The following is a 17,312-nucleotide window of genomic DNA, read 5'->3' as shown; positions in this document are numbered from 1 at the left end:
TGCCCTCCTATTTAGTGCACTACTTAGTGTTCGTACTTAGCGGTAAATCATAGTCGCCTTGAATGCGAGTTGCTCAAGTCGTGTTTCGAGCTCGATTTGGCTCGGAAATGGCACTTTCTAAAGGTGCCAAAAGGATGCCAATCCCTGCTGGATGTGCTAAATCATGCTGGAGATGGCGTTTGTGCACAACTTAGTGCTCATTGCCCATCCACGACTTTCAGCAATTCGCACTCGAGTACGATTTATAGATAAGTCGTGCTCGATAAGTCGTACGACTTACAGTCCGAAGTGCCAAAAAGTATGCAAAGCACAATACCTAGTCTTTATCAAATTGTTCTCTAGCTAGGCCTGATCAGGAGACGAACTCCTTCTACAGCACGATGTTGTCGATCAGGCGGCACTGACCGAGTTTGACGGCCACGGAGATGATGACACCCTTGGTCGTATCAACCTCGGCCACCTCCTGCATCGTCTCCTTCGATCCCACCGAGATGTAGTCGATGGCGGTAACAAGAGGTTCACGCTCGTACTCGTTGCGAACGACGTCACGCAGAGCAGCCGCATCCACCGTCGTCTTGCCGTTCTGCTTGGCCTGCTGGAACAGATCTTGGGCGTGTGCAAGTCCGCGATGCAGCACAGCTGCAGCCTCGCGCTCCACCGGCGACAAGTACTGGTTGCGCGTCGACAGCGCGAGGCCGTCCGCTTCGCGCACAATGGGCACGACGTTGATCTCCACGGGGATGTTCAAGTCCGACACCATGCGCTTGATGAGCACGACCTGGGCCGCGTCCTTCTGCCCGAAGAAGGCGTGCGTGGGCTGCACGATGTTGAAGAGCTTGGAGACGACCGTCGCGACGCCGCGGAAGTGGCCCTCGCGGCACTGGCCCTCCACGAGGTCGTCGAAGCCCTCCGGATCCACGTAGCAGCGGTGGTGCGGCGAGTACATCTCGTTCGCGGACGGGAAGAAGACGAGGTCCACGCCCTGCTGCTGCAGCAGCGCCACGTCCTTCTCGAACGTGCGCGGGTACTTGGAGTAGTCCTCGTTAGGGCCGAACTGCGCCGGGTTCACGAAGATGCTGGAGGCCACGAAGTCGCACGAGCGCTTGGCCTCCTGCACCAACGACATGTGGCCGGCGTGCAGGCCCTGCATATAAATAAAAGTAAAATAATTATAATAGTTAGCGGGAGAATCTTTATGGTGGTGCATCATAAAGTATCCGTTACCCCCATGGTGGGCACGAGTCCCAGCGTGGCGTTGGGCGGCAGCGCGCGTCGCGCCTGGCGGAAGGCGTCGACGGACTCGAGGATCTGCATGCTGCTACTGCTGCTCTTGCTGCTGGAGGCGAGGCAGCGACTGGCGAGGGCGCGAGGGCCCCGAGGGAGCAGGCGGCGAGCGGCCAGCATGGCGATGAAGACTGATCTGTATCCGACATCGGATACCGCGACGCAATATTGGTGTGACGTACACGAATTAAATAAAGTGGTGTGCACCACACGATGGATACAGATTGTCGTTCGATTGTGAGTGGTCGTACCGTAGTTGTCATGAAATTGTAACGGTTACTTGAAGCCGTTTTTCCCAGCTGCTGCTGGAAGAACGCCCGCCACGTCGTCAAAGATCCCCCAACCACAAAGCCGGCGAGGCCGCCGTTCAGCGCCCGAGCTACCGCTCGCAGGCCCCAGCGCTTGGCTCGGGCCTCGGTGGGGCTTCGTGCGTCAATTGGCCCTGCCCGACGTTGTACCGCCCGAGTGCCACTTTTTGACGGCAGCCTGTCTGATCGGGCCTGCGAACGACTGGCGCAGGCGGACAACCGCGGCAACTCGCAGTTCTGCGGACGTTCGCCTCGGCCGACCGGAAGACGCGAGGGCTTCCCAAGCACGGCGCAGCACTCCGGCTCGCCCTAAAATTCCGCGCGCTAGTTGGCAGCGCCGAGTCAGCGAACTAACCTAGCAGTAACATGCAAAAGTTTTTGGTTGCTGCAGTTTTCATTGCCGTCGATGGTTCGCTGGAAGAGAGGAACCCATTGACACCAGCGAACACACGCGCGCTGAGTCGTGCGGCGCTCGCCACGTCATGCTTGGCAATTGGCAGCACCGGCGTAACCGGTGTAACCAGCCGCGTCTCAACGCCGCAACGAGCGTCGCAGTTCGCCAGAACTTGCAACGTTCCAGCTCCGAGACCTTCCTCCTCTTCACAGCACAATAAAAACTCTGCAATTGCTGCAACCAGCACCCTATTATCACCACCAGAACGGGTAACGCTCCGCCACAGCTGCAGCAGCAGCAACAACAACAAGCAGCGTCCACTTGAGTCACCGCGCGCGCGCGTGCGCCTCGTTTGCCCATTCGGCGCCTTGTGTGGAGCACACCACGATGGGTCACAACGTGGATGGGACGACGGTACCGTCGCCGGGCTCCCTCATTGCCGCGGCGCGCGCTCTCTGCGCCGTCTGTAGCAGCGCCGAGCAGCCCGGAACAATCCCCGCCTTAGTCTCGGATTCGCGCCCCCCCCCTGCGGTTCTCGGCGTCGGCAGCGCCATGGCCCCGTCAGGCTCCTCGGCGGCCCCCGCGCGCGACAAACGCATCAAGGTGTGCGTCCGCCTGCGCCCGTTCACGCGCACCGAGAAGCTCAAGGCCGGCGGCAAAGCGGCCTGGACCTGGTGCGTGCATACTGTACACAGTGACGAGGCCCCCCGCCACGCCGGACTTTTTGGGCTGTCGACTGCTTTTGGTTTTTCGGGATCCGCTAACCCAAAATTTGACTTTGGACGTTTCGATTTCCGGGATCCGCGACTACCGTACTTGCCAGGCATGAAAACACTATTTATCAGCAGATTTTTCCGGCGCAGATCCCGTCGCGGGTGGCCACGAGCGACGGCGAGGAGAAGAAGCGCAGCGGCGGCTCCACGGCCTCCTCCAGCTCCTCGGCGCTGCGAGACTCGGCGTCGACGCTGCCGTCGTCCTACAGTTTCGACTACTTGTACCCCCCGGCGACTCAAACCCAAACGGTTTACCAAGACACTGTCAAGGTGGGTCTGATACATCGCAAGCAACTGGAGCCATTATTGCCAGGATCGAGATGGCTTCACACGGAGCGAAGCTGGTTCACTTGGCTGCTCTCGTTCGTACAAGGATGGGGGCGTCCCACCCCAACTCTACATTTACACAAAGCAGCGACGGGATTTGAGACTGGACCGAACCAAGAGCTACAATTCTAACCTTTATGTGCTGTGGTGTTCACTGCTCTACTGTAGGATGCTATTATGGCGGCGATGGAGGGCTACCACTCGTCCGTGTTCCTCTATGGACAAACGGGCACGGGCAAGACGTACACCATGCAGGTAGGTTGGTTGACTCGACACTTTGGACTGGAGGTCACTTTAGTCGACCTTCTGAACCGACTCTTTGTGCTGAATACTTGCCTTTGTGCAGGGCGGTCGAGGCGACCCCGGCATCATCCAGTTAGGCGTGCAGGATATCTTTGACCACATCGCGCGGCACCCGAGCATGGAGTTCTTGCTGCGCTTTTCGTACCTGGAGATTTACAACGAGCGGATCCACGATTTGCTGGCGGCCGGGGCGAAATCGGATATCAAGATCTACGACGTGCACAACCGAGCCGCAGCAGCGAACGCGCGCGACGGGTTTGTCACGAAAGACGTGGTGATCAAGGGGTTGCGCGAGGAGATCGTGCTGTCCACGGAGCACGTGCTTTCGCTCGTGGAGGTGGGCAACCTGCACCGTCACATGGCCATGACCGACTCGAACGACCAATCCTCCAGGTCTCACGTCGTGTTCCGAATGGTAAACCGATCTCTATTTTGTTGCGTCTTGCTTGTCAAAGTCCCTGCAAAGTGGACAGCCGCGTCAGACCGGGCGTCTTGGTCTTCTCGACGCTGCTACACAGTAGGACAGAGCTTTGAACCGACTCACTTACTCACGTTTTGTTTGTGCTGGCTCGTGCTCGTATGCAGGTCATTGAAAGCCAAGCGAAACGGAATAATAGAGACCAAGGGGAAGTAGCGCCAGTGCGCTCCGCCACGCTGAATATTATCGATCTCGCCGGCTCCGAGAGCGTTCGACTAGCGAACACTACAGGGCAGGCGTTGGAGGAAGGCAAGTTCATCAACCGCAGCTTGCTCACACTAGGCCACATCATCTGGAAGCTCAGTCGTGACCGGCACAGGAAAACCCCCAGCGGTGTCAGAGCCCCGAGTACACCACACTTGCCGTACCGCAACTCCAAACTCACCCGGATTTTGCAGCCGTCGCTGGGAGGCCAGGCTCAGATCGCGATCGTTTGCACCGCTTCCCCGTCAGTCGAGTGCTTGGCGGAGACGCACAACACGTTGAAGTTTGCGAGTCGTGCTCGAAGGGTACGCAACCGGGTGGCTGTGAACGAAGGTTTAGGAGAGTCAGCTCTGCTGCGGAAGTACCGAGCGCGTATCCGAGAGTTAGAGGAGCAGCTTGAGCATCTGCAGATACGGCGGAGACCGAGAGGGCCAGCACAGACGAGCAGCTCGACACCATCACCACTAGACGAGCGGCAGATGGAGCTCAAGTTCGCCATCAACAACATCAACAGGGTGATTCTGAACTCCTCGCAGGCACAGGAGCGACCCGATGACGAGGAGCTGGCGTCGATAGATGAGGATACGTTTCCTGCCATGGCCACCCCGCCTCAACCATGGGAAGCGTCCCAAGCACCACCGCCATTTCAGACAACACGACGGAGTGATCCTCAAGTGCAGCGAAAGCCGACCCCGAGACAGCTTGCCGCACGACAGCAGGCTGAAGTGGAGCGAGAGATTCCTCAAACGCAGTCCAGGGCAGCCACGCGGCCGCTGCTCCGCCAAGAACCAGTCCACAGCTCCAGCACTGTGAGTATTTCTCAGCCAGAGCCTGAAGAGGAGGAGGAGGGCAAGGACGACGACCACGCGCGACCACGCCTTGTTCACTCTGGAGATTCGGCCAACACTTCGAACAAGACTTTGATCGGCAGTGGCGGGAGTGCGAGCACCAAGACGTTGCCGCTGTCGACGTCGTCGTCTCGACACCTGACCGACAACGACGAAGACCTCGCGGAGACCAAGGAGGAGTACGACGGTGACGAAGAGGACGAACCGGAGCACGAGGAGGACGCGCTGCATGACACTCCGACTCACCCCGAAGCCGTTTTTGAAGAAGCACCGATCGCCCCGAGCCCGATGCCTCAGACCAGCACTCGGCCGTCCCTCACGTCGATGCTCAAGACGAAGTATCTGGACGAGTTGGCCAAGATGGACCAGCGCGCTGGCAGGTGGCAGCACACGGACCAGAGCGAGTTGTTCAAGCAGAAGGAGCTGCTGCGCGAGTTCGTGCGCGGCCTCGAGATCGCCCAAGCCGAGCAAGAGACGCGCATGAGCAAGATCCGCGAACTAGAGCTCGAGAACCGCCGACTGCGTCAGACAGTGTCGGCTCGAGAAGACGAGCTGTCCCAGCTGAAAGCCGAGACCCGCGACGCGCCGTCGTCCTAGAGCTGACCCGACTTGTACACACAGTGTGCGGACGTGATCCAAAGTTCATTAGTTTTGACTGGTATATTTTTCGACGAGGATCCACGGCAGGCAGAGGGGTATTAGACTGGCCGAACACGGTGAAATAGATTGTATAAGGGCGGTGACGAGCGGTAATAGACGTAAATGACTAACAGCCTTCGACTTGAGATGATATGCTGTGGTGATATTCCAGTTCTTTCACAAGTTCTATTTTTTTCATCAATCTGTAGGCATCTTTAAGGCAAGGTAATGGTAGATTTCGAGCGCAGCCCGCCAAGTACATTGACGACTTCGTGCATCCCAATCCGCTTGTGGGCTTCGAATTGGCACATGCGTTTCACCAGCTCATAGGCTTCCACGGAGCAGTGACCAGGGCGCTGGGGAATACGCTGCGCCGTCACAACTTGATATTTAACAACAACATCTAGCAAGGCCATACCCCACGGGTATTTCCCGCTAACCGCTTCCAGGATGCACATGCCAAACGAATAAACGTCGGATGAATACGTCGCCTTTTCTCCAAGTAGCGCTTCGGGCGCCTTCCATCGAACAGCTCCAATCTTGACTTGCTCGCCGTTTTTCAACAATATTTCAGCGTCTTCCCCGTGATTTTCGTCGGCGGATACCAATACCCCCAATGTGCTCAGCCCAAAGTCCGTCAACTTGGCTTGGCCGTCACTTCCAACGAGGCTGTTGTTGCACATGAGATCTCTGTGAATTATGCGCTTGGCGTGGAGATAGCGTAAACCCAGTGCAGCTTCGTACAACTTGTCCCAAACTTCGTCAGGATGCTGCTTCAAATAACGATCCAGTTGACCACCGCCCGCGTACTCGCAGGCGAAGAATGGTGGCCCGATATGGCGCGCGCCATAGGGCTGGACGACGTTGGGGTGATACAGTCCGTGCCAATTCTCCACCTCATTCAAAAATGCCGCCAGAAGGTCCTTATCAGAAATTGCACCTTGAGACCCACTGTGTTCAAGTGAAAGAAGACTGTCCAACGAGAGGATATCACAGTGAGAAGCTGAAGAAAATCCCACCGACAACTTCAGCTTCTTTACCACCACTTCAGATCTCTTCGACTTTCCGTGGTGCACGGAGCCAAATGAACTCGTCAAACCTGTCAAACTCGACATCATAGGCCGGAATGAACCAGTTCGGATTCGCGCGTGGCGCTCCACGGATTTAGCGTGCAAGAAGTGTGAAACTGCACTCGTCGCGTAAGTTTTCGGGTGCTTGCTAAGCTCAAAGAGCAAGTACGTCAGAGCATCTTCTCGCTCTTGTTCGTCCGCTCCATCGCTCAAAAGAGCAGGTAAATCCTCCAGTTTTCTCAACATTTCTCGCCGCTGGCGTTTGCGACTTACTTCCCATCGATCGTGCCAAATGTGAATATCTGCGGACCGAGACATCCTCATCATATCCATAAACACGTCCAGCTCTTGGTGAATTGAGAACGTATTGTCAGCCACTTCGCGGCTCGCGGCAAGCGCGCAGCTGGGATTCGCCCGATCGCGTTGGCGCTCTTCAGATGGCTATGCAAACGGGTACAATGCTGCAGCATCGCCCAAAGAGTGTTGGTGTTGGCGCATCGGATCGAATCTGTAGCTGCTTGAACACGTCGATTAACCGGGAGAACGCATCTCGATTCATATTATCCGTTGTACTTGTGAGTGGGCACAGACTCGCAATTTCTTCGAGAATCGTTGAAATTGTCGAATTGGACTTCTCATCGACACGAATGCCGCCGATGGATGCCCAGGATGAAACTGAGAACTCGTCTGACTCTGACTGTAAACGCCTCGAGCTCGCGCACTACATCCGAGCATGACAACCTGTGTCGAGGGTCAAAGCGGCACATGCGCTTAATTAATTTGAATTGGGCGTCAGACATTGCTTCAGGTGTAGCGGGAGCTTTCCCACGAGAATTGATTCACGGATAGCGTCTTCGAATAAGCCCCACACATCCTGCTGTTGTTTGACTGCTTGAATAATCGTAATGCCAAACGAAAAGATATCTGATTCGAACGATGTCGAGCACCCAAAACTTACTTCAGGCGCTGTCACCGCGGGATTACGTTTTATACCTCCAAAGTCCTGCAACTTGGCGACTCCATTGACAGCAATTGCGATGCTTCCGTGATAGATATAGCCGTGGATAATGTTTCGATCGAGTAGATACTGGAGCCCCAAGGCGGCTTCGTACAATTTGTCCCATATAGTTGTCGGGGTAGTGCTCGTTCCCATCTTGCCACAATACTCCAGAATGGAACCTTGACTAGCACGCTCGTAGACGAAAAAGGAGGTATCGGTGTCACAGAACCCGTAATGCTTCACCACATGGGGGTGGTTCACCTTAGCCTATCGATCCATCTCTTCAAAGTTGTCTTTATACCAGCATTATTTTTACTGTGACCGGCGAACCCCGAACGTTTCCTTCAGCAGGGTTCGAGTAAAAGTGTCGTCGACGGGATCAAGGAGATACTCGGAGTACTTGGCCATATTGACCTTGGAATTTTGTTCAGGTGCAATTTCTCGTGCAGTTTAGCTTGTCAAATATCCGCACACGCCTGGAGAGTCATGTTCGCGCTCCGTCGCCAGGTCCAGCGCAGTCTTACCGGATATTGTAACAGCGTCGACGTTAGCGCTTCGTTTGCACAGTAGTTTTATAACACCGAGGCGATCCGCCGCGACAGAGCAATGCAAAGCTGTCCACCGACGCTTATCGGGAAAATCAATATCAACGTCACCACCTTTCTCAAGAAGAATAGCCACAATGCCTTCATGACCACCATCAGCAGCCCGCATCAGAGCGGTTCGACCAGCAAAGTCGACGTCGCTCGTGCTTCCACCGGCATCAAGCAGACAACGAACTACATCCACGTGACCATGCGCGCAAGCCTCCATGACAGGAGTTGTCCCAAAAGTGTCGGGCTGGCTGCATTGCGCACCAAGACCCAGCAGTAAGCGTACAGCGGCGGTGGCACCGCCTGCTGCGGCTTCGAGAAGAGCAGTTCTCCCTTGTGGGTTAGCTTGGCAAACGTCCATTTCATGGACCTCGAGTAAATACTGGATTACGTCGAGTTGGTTGGATTTCACGGCCGCCAAAAGGAGAGAACACAAGTCGGCCGACAGCGGAGGTTTCTCCTTGGCACCGCCGTCTTTCAAGAAGAACAGCGCAATGTCAAAGTAGTTCCTCACAGTAGTGTAGAAGAGCGCAGATTGTCCCCACTTGTCGCCATCGAAAGGCTGAAGTCCGCAATTTACAAGAGTCTTGACTAAGTCTACATTTTCAGTCGGTGAGCCGGCTGCTTGGTGCAACACCGTTTGGCCATTGAGATCCCTCTCATGCACATGAGCGCCAGCGTCGATGAGGCACTCTACCGTGTCCAAGTCGGCGCAGCAAGCCGCTAGATGTAGCGCCGTCCTGCCGTCTTAATCTTTCCTGTCAATTTGAACACCGCGCGTTAGTAGCCACTGCACCACACCGGGGTTCCCTTCTTGTGCAGCCAAGTGCAAAGTTGTCCGCCCGTCGCGTGCTTGGCTGTCCAGAGCGGCTCCCAACTCTGCAAGACACTCGACCACTTGAAGCTTTCCGGCTTTGGCCCCCACAGCCAGCGCACTTCAGCCTTCATCGTCCTGCTTGTCGATTTCGGCACCTCTATCAAGCAGCCACCGCACCACGTGGACGCGCCCTACCTCAGCCGCCTCATGAAGCGCCGTCCGACCTTCAGAACCTGTTCCGTTAACGTCAAAGGACCCCTTGCTCACTAACCACTCCATAACGTGGAGGTCAGCCCTGCACGACGCCCAGTGCAACGCTGTTCGGTTGTATCTGTCCCTCGCGTTCACCACGGCCCCATTCTCGTATAGCCACTGCATCACCCGCAAGTGCCCTCTCCAGGCTGCCGTGCCCATGGGCAATGCCCCATAGGAGTTCGTTTCCTTATTTATGAGATCTCGTGTCGGAATCTGGGCCACCTCCTCTCCAAGCGTGCACAGCCACTGGATAATGTCGTTTAGCGTCATAAACCGCGTTGTTTAGTCCCTCTACAGCAGCATGTTGGTCCCATTGTGTCCGAGCGAAGACACGCGCTAAAGACTTGAAGCAGGCCCACTCGACAGGGCTGTGGAAATATAGATTGACGACTTGTGTCGAGATCCCGTAACCGGGTCGTGACACGCATAACGAACGTCGTCTGATTGGCTAATATTCTCATCACTGAAGGGCAGTACTCACTCTGCGGCATTGTCGTGCATCTTCGACGGGAACGGTGGCGAGGTAAGACGAACAAGCATCTATCGAACGAGCTAATGTGCTGCGTCATCACGACTAACGCCTTGTTAATGCTGTTAACCTCTATTTGGTGCTTCTAGTGCGCTTCCTGTGACGAAACAGCACACGCCTCGCCTCCGGATTCGACTCGTGGATTGCCTGCCGGATTCGTCGCAGTGTGGTTACTGCTCGCTCGGGCCGTTGCTTCGCCGCATGTGTAGGCGGCTTCATCGGCACATGAGCTATGCCGAGTTGGTAGAGATCGTCGGCTACACGTTGTGAAGTTGGTCGCTGCATTCTCGCCCCTGTACTTGCCTCCACACCAGCGACGATATGTCGGACCAGCACCGTCCATTCCGAAAACATCTTGCGGTTGGTCTTCGTGAAGTCAGATGGCTGCAGCGCCCGAAAAGGCGGGTATCCGGCAGCAGGGTGGCCAAGCCACCAAATACGCCACACACTTAGCGCATCTAGCTGTGGAAAAGCAAAATCCTGCGGCATCCGATGAAAGCGCCCATCTGATTGCCAGTGATAAACGATGCTGGTTGAACTTGATTGGGCTACCTCTTGCTGAATGCGCTGCTGCGCCTGCCATAGTCCAGCGTCCTCTAGCAGTACACGGATCGTCGAGCTGAGGTTTTCTCGCGTTACACTTTGCTGACTCACGCATTTCTCGTCCAGTAGCTTAGCAAATCCGTCCAGCAGTAGATCCGGGAGATGGTTCAGCGCCTGTCGCGTCTTCATGTGCTGCTCAAAAGGCAGTGCAGGCACTTCGAACTTGGTCTCCATCGAGGCGACCACGGGACGGAGTCTGTAATACAGGTCCAGCAGTAGCAGGGAGGCACAGGTTGCTTGTCATCGTCAGCTGCTTGTTGTGGGTTGAGGGAGTCAAATTGTGAGGGCCAGTGAAGGAGGAGGCCAATGACAGACGCATTTTAAACCAATCAGAGTGGGTAAATAGGTGTAACGAGCACGCGATACGCATTCGTGTTCAAATCTCTTGACGGAGGCTACAGCCATTGCTGGCTGGAAATTGGAAGATCAAAATTTGTTGATTGAAAACGTAAGATGTCCAGGTTACGGGGGCTTTAATTTGTCTATACTGGCGATACTATAATTGGAGATTGTATATTGATTGACGGCTCAGATCTGGAACAATCAATTATTGCAATCTCAACAATCTCACAAACAAAAAGATTGCAATCTAAGTTCTCGCTTGTATTTCCTCTGCTACGTTCATATTTTTACTGGTTTGGCGGCGCTATCGCTCTAAGACCTTTGCTTGTGCGATTACATTTGTGTTGAGCTTCAAAAACCTTGGCCAAATGCAATGTTGGGTCTTATATTCATCATGTTGAGCGTGCACCCCATCCAGGCATCCAATGACCCCTCATATCCGCATTTCGAAGCAGGAGAAGACACATAATGGCTTTTTAGGAGCTAGGATCGGTTCCATTGGCTTGACGTTGCATATTTATCTACCGGATCGCTGGCAAAGGCTCAAAATCAGTATAGGAACAATATGGGAACGGGATTGCCGATTGAGATCACGGAGCAATCAATTATTGTGATTGACAATCTCGGCAATATTACAATCGTCAGCGCGGAAACAAAAACATATCTTGTTGACTGACGCAGTCCACGGTGATAGTAGAGCGGCCACTTGGCATGAGCTCAACGAGATGGAGATGTAGTGACCGAAGGTGAACAAACAAAATACCGTTTGCGGTTTATTCGTAGTGTACCATACTCAAACGCATCGACAATTACCTAATGACACCAAACGTAGGCTGCCCTTGCCAAACCGACCAGAACACGGAGCGACTCCTGATGGACCTACTCTTTCCTTACTCCGAGCGGAGCTTGCGGTACGCCTTCTGAGACGTTGCACCGGCGCCACCAGTTGCGGTGTTCGGTCCGTTGCTGGGGCCACCGCTTGGTCCACTGCTCGGGCCGGCACTCGGGCCTCCGCTAGGTCCCGCACTTGGGCCACTGCTTGGGCCGGCGCTCGGGCCACCGCTCGGACCAGCGTTCGCGTTCGCAGAGGCGGTCGCAGTCGCACCGCCAGTCGTCTTCGTGGTCGTTGCCGAGGCGGTTCCGTCGCCGTTCGTCGTCGTGACCGTCTGGGCCGGGCCACTGTTGCCACCGGGACCAGCGCCGGCATTGACATTCGCGTTGGCGTTGGCGCCGCCAGCATTAGCGACTGGGGCGGGGGCGGGGCCGCCTGCGTTCGCATTCGCGTTGGCGACCGAGTTGGCAGGAGCGCCGGCATTCGCGTTCGAGACAGCGCTGGCCGGTGCACCGGCGTATGCGTTGGCGTTGGCAGGCGCACCTGCATTCGCGTTGGAGACGGCATTCGCAGGCGCGTTGTATCCGACCGCGGGGCCGCCGGCGCCGACCACAGGGCCACCGACGCCAACCGCAGGCACACCGACGCCCACACCGACACCGTTCACGCCCACACCGACACCAGGGAGACCGACACCGACACCAGCCACGCCCGGCACACCCACGCCGACACCCACGCCGTGGCCATACAAGCCTGGGCCCACGCCGACTCCCACAACACCGGGAACTCCCACGCCGACGCCATGGATGCCGTGGAGGTGGCCACCGTGAATGTGGCCGAACGTCTGGGCCATCGCTTGTTCCGCGCGCACGCCGTTCGACAGGGCGGCGGCCGCGAAGCACATGGCAACGATCTTGCTGCTGCTCAACATGACTGGAGACTGCTTGGTGTAGACTTGAGCGTGGTCTGGTCTGAGACGACAGGGAGAGCGCTGGCTCTGGTTGATTCGCCTCGAGAGGTTGCGGCTCGAGGGTGAATTGGAGAATGAGCGGAGCTATCAGAGCACTGCTGCAGACAGCGCGGAGCTGCTCCCTCCCTCCGCGCCTGCCCGTCTAGCCTTGACTACGGTAGCGTAAAACGCCGCGATCTGATACAGGCACGCAGGACTTTTGTTGACCATCTCGCCGGGGCAAACAGAGCTCGCGGCAGCCACCGCTGTTTTGTTCACAACGGCAGCACCACGTGTTTCGCGCTTTCGTGTGCTTCGGTCGATCGATCATCTGGGAGGCGATTAATTCGCAGCCACAGTTTCCGCCACGACCCGGCTGCGTACAGCCACTTCAACATCGAGCATACAAAGTTCAGTACAACACAAAATGGTGAGCGTCCGTCCGAATGCCCATCCTTTGTCATAGTTTCTCTCAGATTCATCTTGAGTGTGCCGATGGCGTTTGGTTTCGCTGGCTTGGCACGCGCGCGCGGGCACACACACACACACACACACACACACACACACACACACACACACACACACACACACACACACACACACACACACACACACACACACACACACACACACACACACACACAGGGCGATGGCAACAAAACGAGCAGGAGCGTCTGTACAGTACATATCGGCGTGGAGGGTCCTGGTGGGTTGGCTGCATAAGAAGGTGTAGAAGCTGCTGACTCACAGCTGTGGCGTGCAGAGTGTCTGCTGTGGAGCGTTGACATATTGACGGCCACCTGACTCATGAAGCACGACGTTGCCAATCAAGCAACATCGTATGGAGATCCAGGATCCGGATCTTCGTAGCGCGGGGCCCTAGCATGTTGTACCTGCCTGGTACAGATCCACACACCAGACAGAGACCGATACAGTCAAGAAACCACCAGCAATGTTGAGCAGCAGCAAGTTCGTCGCCGTGTGCATCGTCACCTTAGCCCTGTCCAGCGGAGCGCGCGCAGAGCAGGCCGTGGCCCAGACACTGGTCGGCGGCCCGGGGTTTGTCGGCGTTGGCGTCCCCGGTGTTGCAAGCGTCGGAGTGGGCGGCCTGGGTGTGTACGGCCCTGGCGTCTACGGCCCCGGAGTCTACGGTCCCGGCGTCTACGGCCCTGGTGTCTACGGCCCCGGTGTGGGCGTGGGCGTGGGCGGCTATGGCGCGCCTGCTGCCCCCGCGGCTTACAACAGCTACCCGAGCACGAACGGCGGCGGTGCCACAGCAAGTGCGTCAGCGACTGCGAACGCCAACCGCAAGCTCCGCTCGCAGGAATGAATGGGGAGGCTTCGTACATCTACCCAACCCAACCCAACCCAACCCAACTCACCGAAGCTTGTATTTCCGTGAGCGGTATCAATGTTATCGAGTTTAGTCTCTGTCTACGTAGCAACGAAAGAAATACAAGTCTAGCTTCCTCGTAACCTTACTCCCGTCTAGCTTCCTCATAACCTCACTCTTGTTGTATCTGAAAACGCTCCAGCTACGAAGTGCTACAGGCAGTCTCTCGGCCCGACATGAAGTCGGTACATGTCGATTTTACCGACCCAGCAGACTTTGCACGACACACAATAAAAAAGAAGCAAAGGAGTCACCACTGTAAGATGCACGCTTGTGATTCGGTTTTGAAGTATAGTATTCATACATAGTCGTCGTCAAGTTAGTACCTAGTACGTCAAGTAAGTACCTAGTAGTTGATTTCCCGGCCCGATCTAGACGAGCGCGCACTTACCACACGCTGATCGGTGGCATGGACGGCTTCAGTCCACATCGAAGCAAAGTGTTCGGAAACGTGTAGCCTTTTTGGAAGTCGCAACGCAGGATGGTCGGTCTTCAGCGCGGAAACAAAAACATATCTTGTTGACTGACGCAGTCCACGGTGATAGTAGAGCGGCCACTTGGCATGAGCTCAACGAGATGGAGATGTAGTGACCGAAGGTGAACAAACAAAATACCGTTTGCGGTTTATTCGTAGTGTACCATACTCAAACGCATCGACAATTACCTAATGACACCAAACGTAGGCTGCCCTTGCCAAACCGACCAGAACACGGAGCGACTCCTGATGGACCTACTCTTTCCTTACTCCGAGCGGAGCTTGCGGTACGCCTTCTGAGACGTTGCGCCGGCGCCACCAGTTGCGGTGTTCGGTCCGTTGCTGGGGCCACCGCTTGGTCCACTGCTCGGGCCGGCACTCGGGCCTCCGCTAGGTCCCGCACTTGGGCCACTGCTTGGGCCGGCGCTCGGGCCACCGCTCGGACCAGCGTTCGCGTTCGCAGAGGCGGTCGCAGTCGCACCGCCAGTCGTCTTCGTGGTCGTTGCCGAGGCGGTTCCGTCGCCGTTCGTCGTCGTGACCGTCTGGGCCGGGCCACTGTTGCCACCGGGACCAGCGCCGGCATTGACATTCGCGTTGGCGTTGGCGCCGCCAGCATTAGCGACTGGGGCGGGGGCGGGGCCGCCTGCGTTCGCATTCGCGTTGGCGACCGAGTTGGCAGGAGCGCCGGCATTCGCGTTCGAGACAGCGCTGGCCGGTGCACCGGCGTATGCGTTGGCGTTGGCAGGCGCACCTGCATTCGCGTTGGAGACGGCATTCGCAGGCGCGTTGTATCCGACCGCGGGGCCGCCGGCGCCGACCACAGGGCCACCGACGCCAACCGCAGGCACACCGACGCCCACACTGACACCGTTCACGCCCACACCGACACCGTTCACGCCCACACCGACACCAGGGAGACCGACACCGACACCAGCCACGCCCGGCACACCCACGCCGACACCCACGCCGTGGCCATACAAGCCTGGGCCCACGCCGACTCCCACAACACCGGGAACTCCCACGCCGACGCCATGGATGCCGTGGAGGTGGCCACCGTGAATGTGGCCGAACGTCTGGGCCATCGCTTGTTCCGCGCGCACGCCGTTCGACAGGGCGGCGGCCGCGACGCACATGGCAACGATCTTGCTGCTGCTCAACATGACTGGAGACTGCTTGGTGTAGACTTGAGCGTGGTCTGGTCTGAGACGACAGGGAGAGCGCTGGCTCTGGTTGATTCGCCTCGAGAGGTTGCGGCTCGAGGGTGAATTGGAGAATGAGCGGAGCTATCAGAGCACTGCTGCAGACAGCGCGGAGCTGCTCCCTCCCTCCGCGCCTGCCCGTCTAGCCTTGACTACGGTAGCGTAAAACGCCGCGATCTGATACAGGCACGCAGGACTTTTGTTGACCATCTCGCCGGGGCAAACAGAGCTCGCGGCAGCCACCGCTGTTTTGTTCACAACGGCAGCACCACGTGTTTCGCGCTTTCGTGTGCTTCGGTCGATCGATCATCTGGGAGGCGATTAATTCGCAGCCACAGTTTCCGCCACGACCCGGCTGCGTACAGCCACTTCAACATCGAGCATACAAAGTTCAGTACAACACAAAATGGTGAGCGTCCGTCCGAATGCCCATCCTTTGTCATAGTTTCTCTCAGATTCATCTTGAGTGTGCCGATGGCGTTTGGTTTCGCTGGCTTGGCACACGCGCGCGGGCACACACACACACACACACACACACACACACACACACACACACACACACACACACACACACACACACACACACACACACACACACACACACACACACACACACACACACACACACACACACAGGGCGATGGCAACAAAACGAGCAGGAGCGTCTGTACAGTACATATCGGCGTGGAGGGTCCTGGTGGGTTGGCTGCATAAGAAGGTGTAGAAGCTGCTGACTCACAGCTGTGGCGTGCAGAGTGTCTGCTGTGGAGCGTTGACATATTGACGGCCACCTGACTCATGAAGCACGACGTTGCCAATCAAGCAACATCGTATGGAGATCCAGGATCCGGATCTTCGTAGCGCGGGGCCCTAGCATGTTGTACCTGCCTGGTACAGATCCACACACCAGACAGAGACCGATACAGTCAAGAAACCACCAGCAATGTTGAGCAGCAGCAAGTTCGTCGACGTGTGCATCGTCACCTTGGCCCTGTCCAGCGGAGCGCGCGCAGAGCAGGCCGTGGCCCAGACACTGGTCGGCGGCCCGGGGTTTGTCGGCGTTGGCGTCCCCGGTGTTGCAAGCATCGGAGTGGGCGGCCTGGGTGTGTACGGCCCTGGCGTCTACGGCCCCGGAGTCTACGGTCCCGGCGTCTACGGCCCTGGTGTCTACGGCCCCGGTGTGGGCGTGGGCGTGGGCGGCTATGGCGCGCCTGCTGCCCCCGCGGCTTACAACAGCTACCCGAGCACGAACGGCGGCGGTGCCACAGCAAGTGCGTCAGCGACTGCGAACGCCAACCGCAAGCTCCGCTCGCAGGGATGAATGGGGAGGCTTCGTACATCTACCCAACCCAACCCAACCCAACCCAACTCACCGAAGCTTGTATTTCCGTGAGCGGTATCAATGTTATCGAGTTTAGTCTCTGTCTACGTAGCAACGAAAGAAATACAAGTCTAGCTTCCTCGTAACCTTACTCCCGTCTAGCTTCCTCATAACCTCACTCTTGTTGTATCTGAAAACGCTCCAGCTACGAAGTGCTACGGGCAGTCTCTCGGCCCGACATGAAGTCGGTACATGTCGATTTTACCGACCCAGCAGACTTTGCACGACACACAATAAAAAAGAAGCAAAGGAGTCACCACTGTAAGATGCACGCTTGTGATTCGGTTTTGAAGTATAGTATTCATACATAGTCGTC

At 56.7% G+C, this 17,312-nt stretch overlaps 10 protein-coding genes across 10 annotated transcripts; 3 read left to right on the top strand and 7 right to left on the bottom strand.

The window, feature by feature from the left end:
* Positions 1-370: 370 nt before the first annotated feature.
* Positions 371-1,397, bottom strand: PHYSODRAFT_558541 (Pantoate-beta alanine ligase; the record flags this gene model as incomplete). The annotated part of the gene is made up of 2 exons (XM_009524378.1): positions 1,225-1,397; positions 371-1,144 (listed from the first exon to the last, which is right to left on the bottom strand). Exons 1-2 carry the CDS (start codon positions 1,312-1,314, stop codon positions 371-373), a joined length of 864 nt encoding a protein of 287 aa, XP_009522673.1. The 5' UTR covers positions 1,315-1,397.
* A 976-nt stretch (positions 1,398-2,373) lies between these two features.
* On the top strand, positions 2,374-5,516 carry PHYSODRAFT_493744 (hypothetical protein; the record flags this gene model as incomplete). The annotated part of the gene is made up of 5 exons (XM_009524377.1): positions 2,374-2,660; positions 2,810-3,029; positions 3,255-3,341; positions 3,433-3,804; positions 3,975-5,516. 5 exons carry the CDS (start codon positions 2,374-2,376, stop codon positions 5,514-5,516), a joined length of 2,508 nt encoding a protein of 835 aa, XP_009522672.1.
* A 326-nt stretch (positions 5,517-5,842) lies between these two features.
* PHYSODRAFT_462389 (hypothetical protein) lies at positions 5,843-6,445 on the bottom strand (the record flags this gene model as incomplete). The annotated part of the gene is made up of 2 exons (XM_009524376.1): positions 5,843-6,294; positions 6,358-6,445. Coding segments are annotated over 2 exons (540 nt in total), but the record flags the coding sequence as incomplete, so codon positions are not given.
* Positions 6,446-8,186: 1,741 nt separating this feature from the next.
* On the bottom strand, positions 8,187-8,450 carry PHYSODRAFT_434056 (hypothetical protein; the record flags this gene model as incomplete). Its single annotated transcript, XM_009524375.1, has 1 exon — positions 8,187-8,450. A coding segment is annotated over one exon (264 nt), but the record flags the coding sequence as incomplete, so codon positions are not given.
* A 708-nt stretch (positions 8,451-9,158) lies between these two features.
* PHYSODRAFT_488504 (hypothetical protein) lies at positions 9,159-9,563 on the bottom strand (the record flags this gene model as incomplete). Its single annotated transcript, XM_009524374.1, has 1 exon — positions 9,159-9,563. One exon carries the CDS (start codon positions 9,561-9,563, stop codon positions 9,159-9,161), a length of 405 nt encoding a protein of 134 aa, XP_009522669.1.
* Positions 9,564-9,958: 395 nt separating this feature from the next.
* PHYSODRAFT_285352 (hypothetical protein) lies at positions 9,959-10,567 on the bottom strand (the record flags this gene model as incomplete). Its single annotated transcript, XM_009524373.1, has 2 exons — positions 10,348-10,567; positions 9,959-10,280 (listed from the first exon to the last, which is right to left on the bottom strand). Coding segments are annotated over exons 1-2 (455 nt in total), but the record flags the coding sequence as incomplete, so codon positions are not given.
* Positions 10,568-11,657: 1,090 nt separating this feature from the next.
* PHYSODRAFT_328127 (hypothetical protein) lies at positions 11,658-12,530 on the bottom strand (the record flags this gene model as incomplete). Its single annotated transcript, XM_009524372.1, has 1 exon — positions 11,658-12,530. One exon carries the CDS (start codon positions 12,528-12,530, stop codon positions 11,658-11,660), a length of 873 nt encoding a protein of 290 aa, XP_009522667.1.
* Positions 12,531-13,500: 970 nt separating this feature from the next.
* On the top strand, positions 13,501-13,878 carry PHYSODRAFT_328126 (hypothetical protein; the record flags this gene model as incomplete). The annotated part of the gene is made up of 1 exon (XM_009524371.1): positions 13,501-13,878. One exon carries the CDS (start codon positions 13,501-13,503, stop codon positions 13,876-13,878), a length of 378 nt encoding a protein of 125 aa, XP_009522666.1.
* Positions 13,879-14,682: 804 nt separating this feature from the next.
* PHYSODRAFT_264527 (hypothetical protein) lies at positions 14,683-15,576 on the bottom strand (the record flags this gene model as incomplete). Its single annotated transcript, XM_009524370.1, has 1 exon — positions 14,683-15,576. One exon carries the CDS (start codon positions 15,574-15,576, stop codon positions 14,683-14,685), a length of 894 nt encoding a protein of 297 aa, XP_009522665.1.
* Positions 15,577-16,558: 982 nt separating this feature from the next.
* PHYSODRAFT_328124 (hypothetical protein) lies at positions 16,559-16,936 on the top strand (the record flags this gene model as incomplete). Its single annotated transcript, XM_009524369.1, has 1 exon — positions 16,559-16,936. The coding sequence occupies one exon, from the start codon at positions 16,559-16,561 to the stop codon at positions 16,934-16,936; it is 378 nt and encodes a 125-aa protein (XP_009522664.1).
* Between the last annotated feature and the right edge of the window lie 376 nt (positions 16,937-17,312).

This window comes from Phytophthora sojae, assembly GCF_000149755.1.
Source record: "Phytophthora sojae unplaced genomic scaffold PHYSOscaffold_3, whole genome shotgun sequence".
Lineage (NCBI taxonomy): Eukaryota > Oomycota > Peronosporomycetes > Peronosporales > Peronosporaceae > Phytophthora > Phytophthora sojae.
Note: the sequence above shows the minus strand (reverse complement) of the source record. Positions and strands in the feature narration are given on the sequence as shown.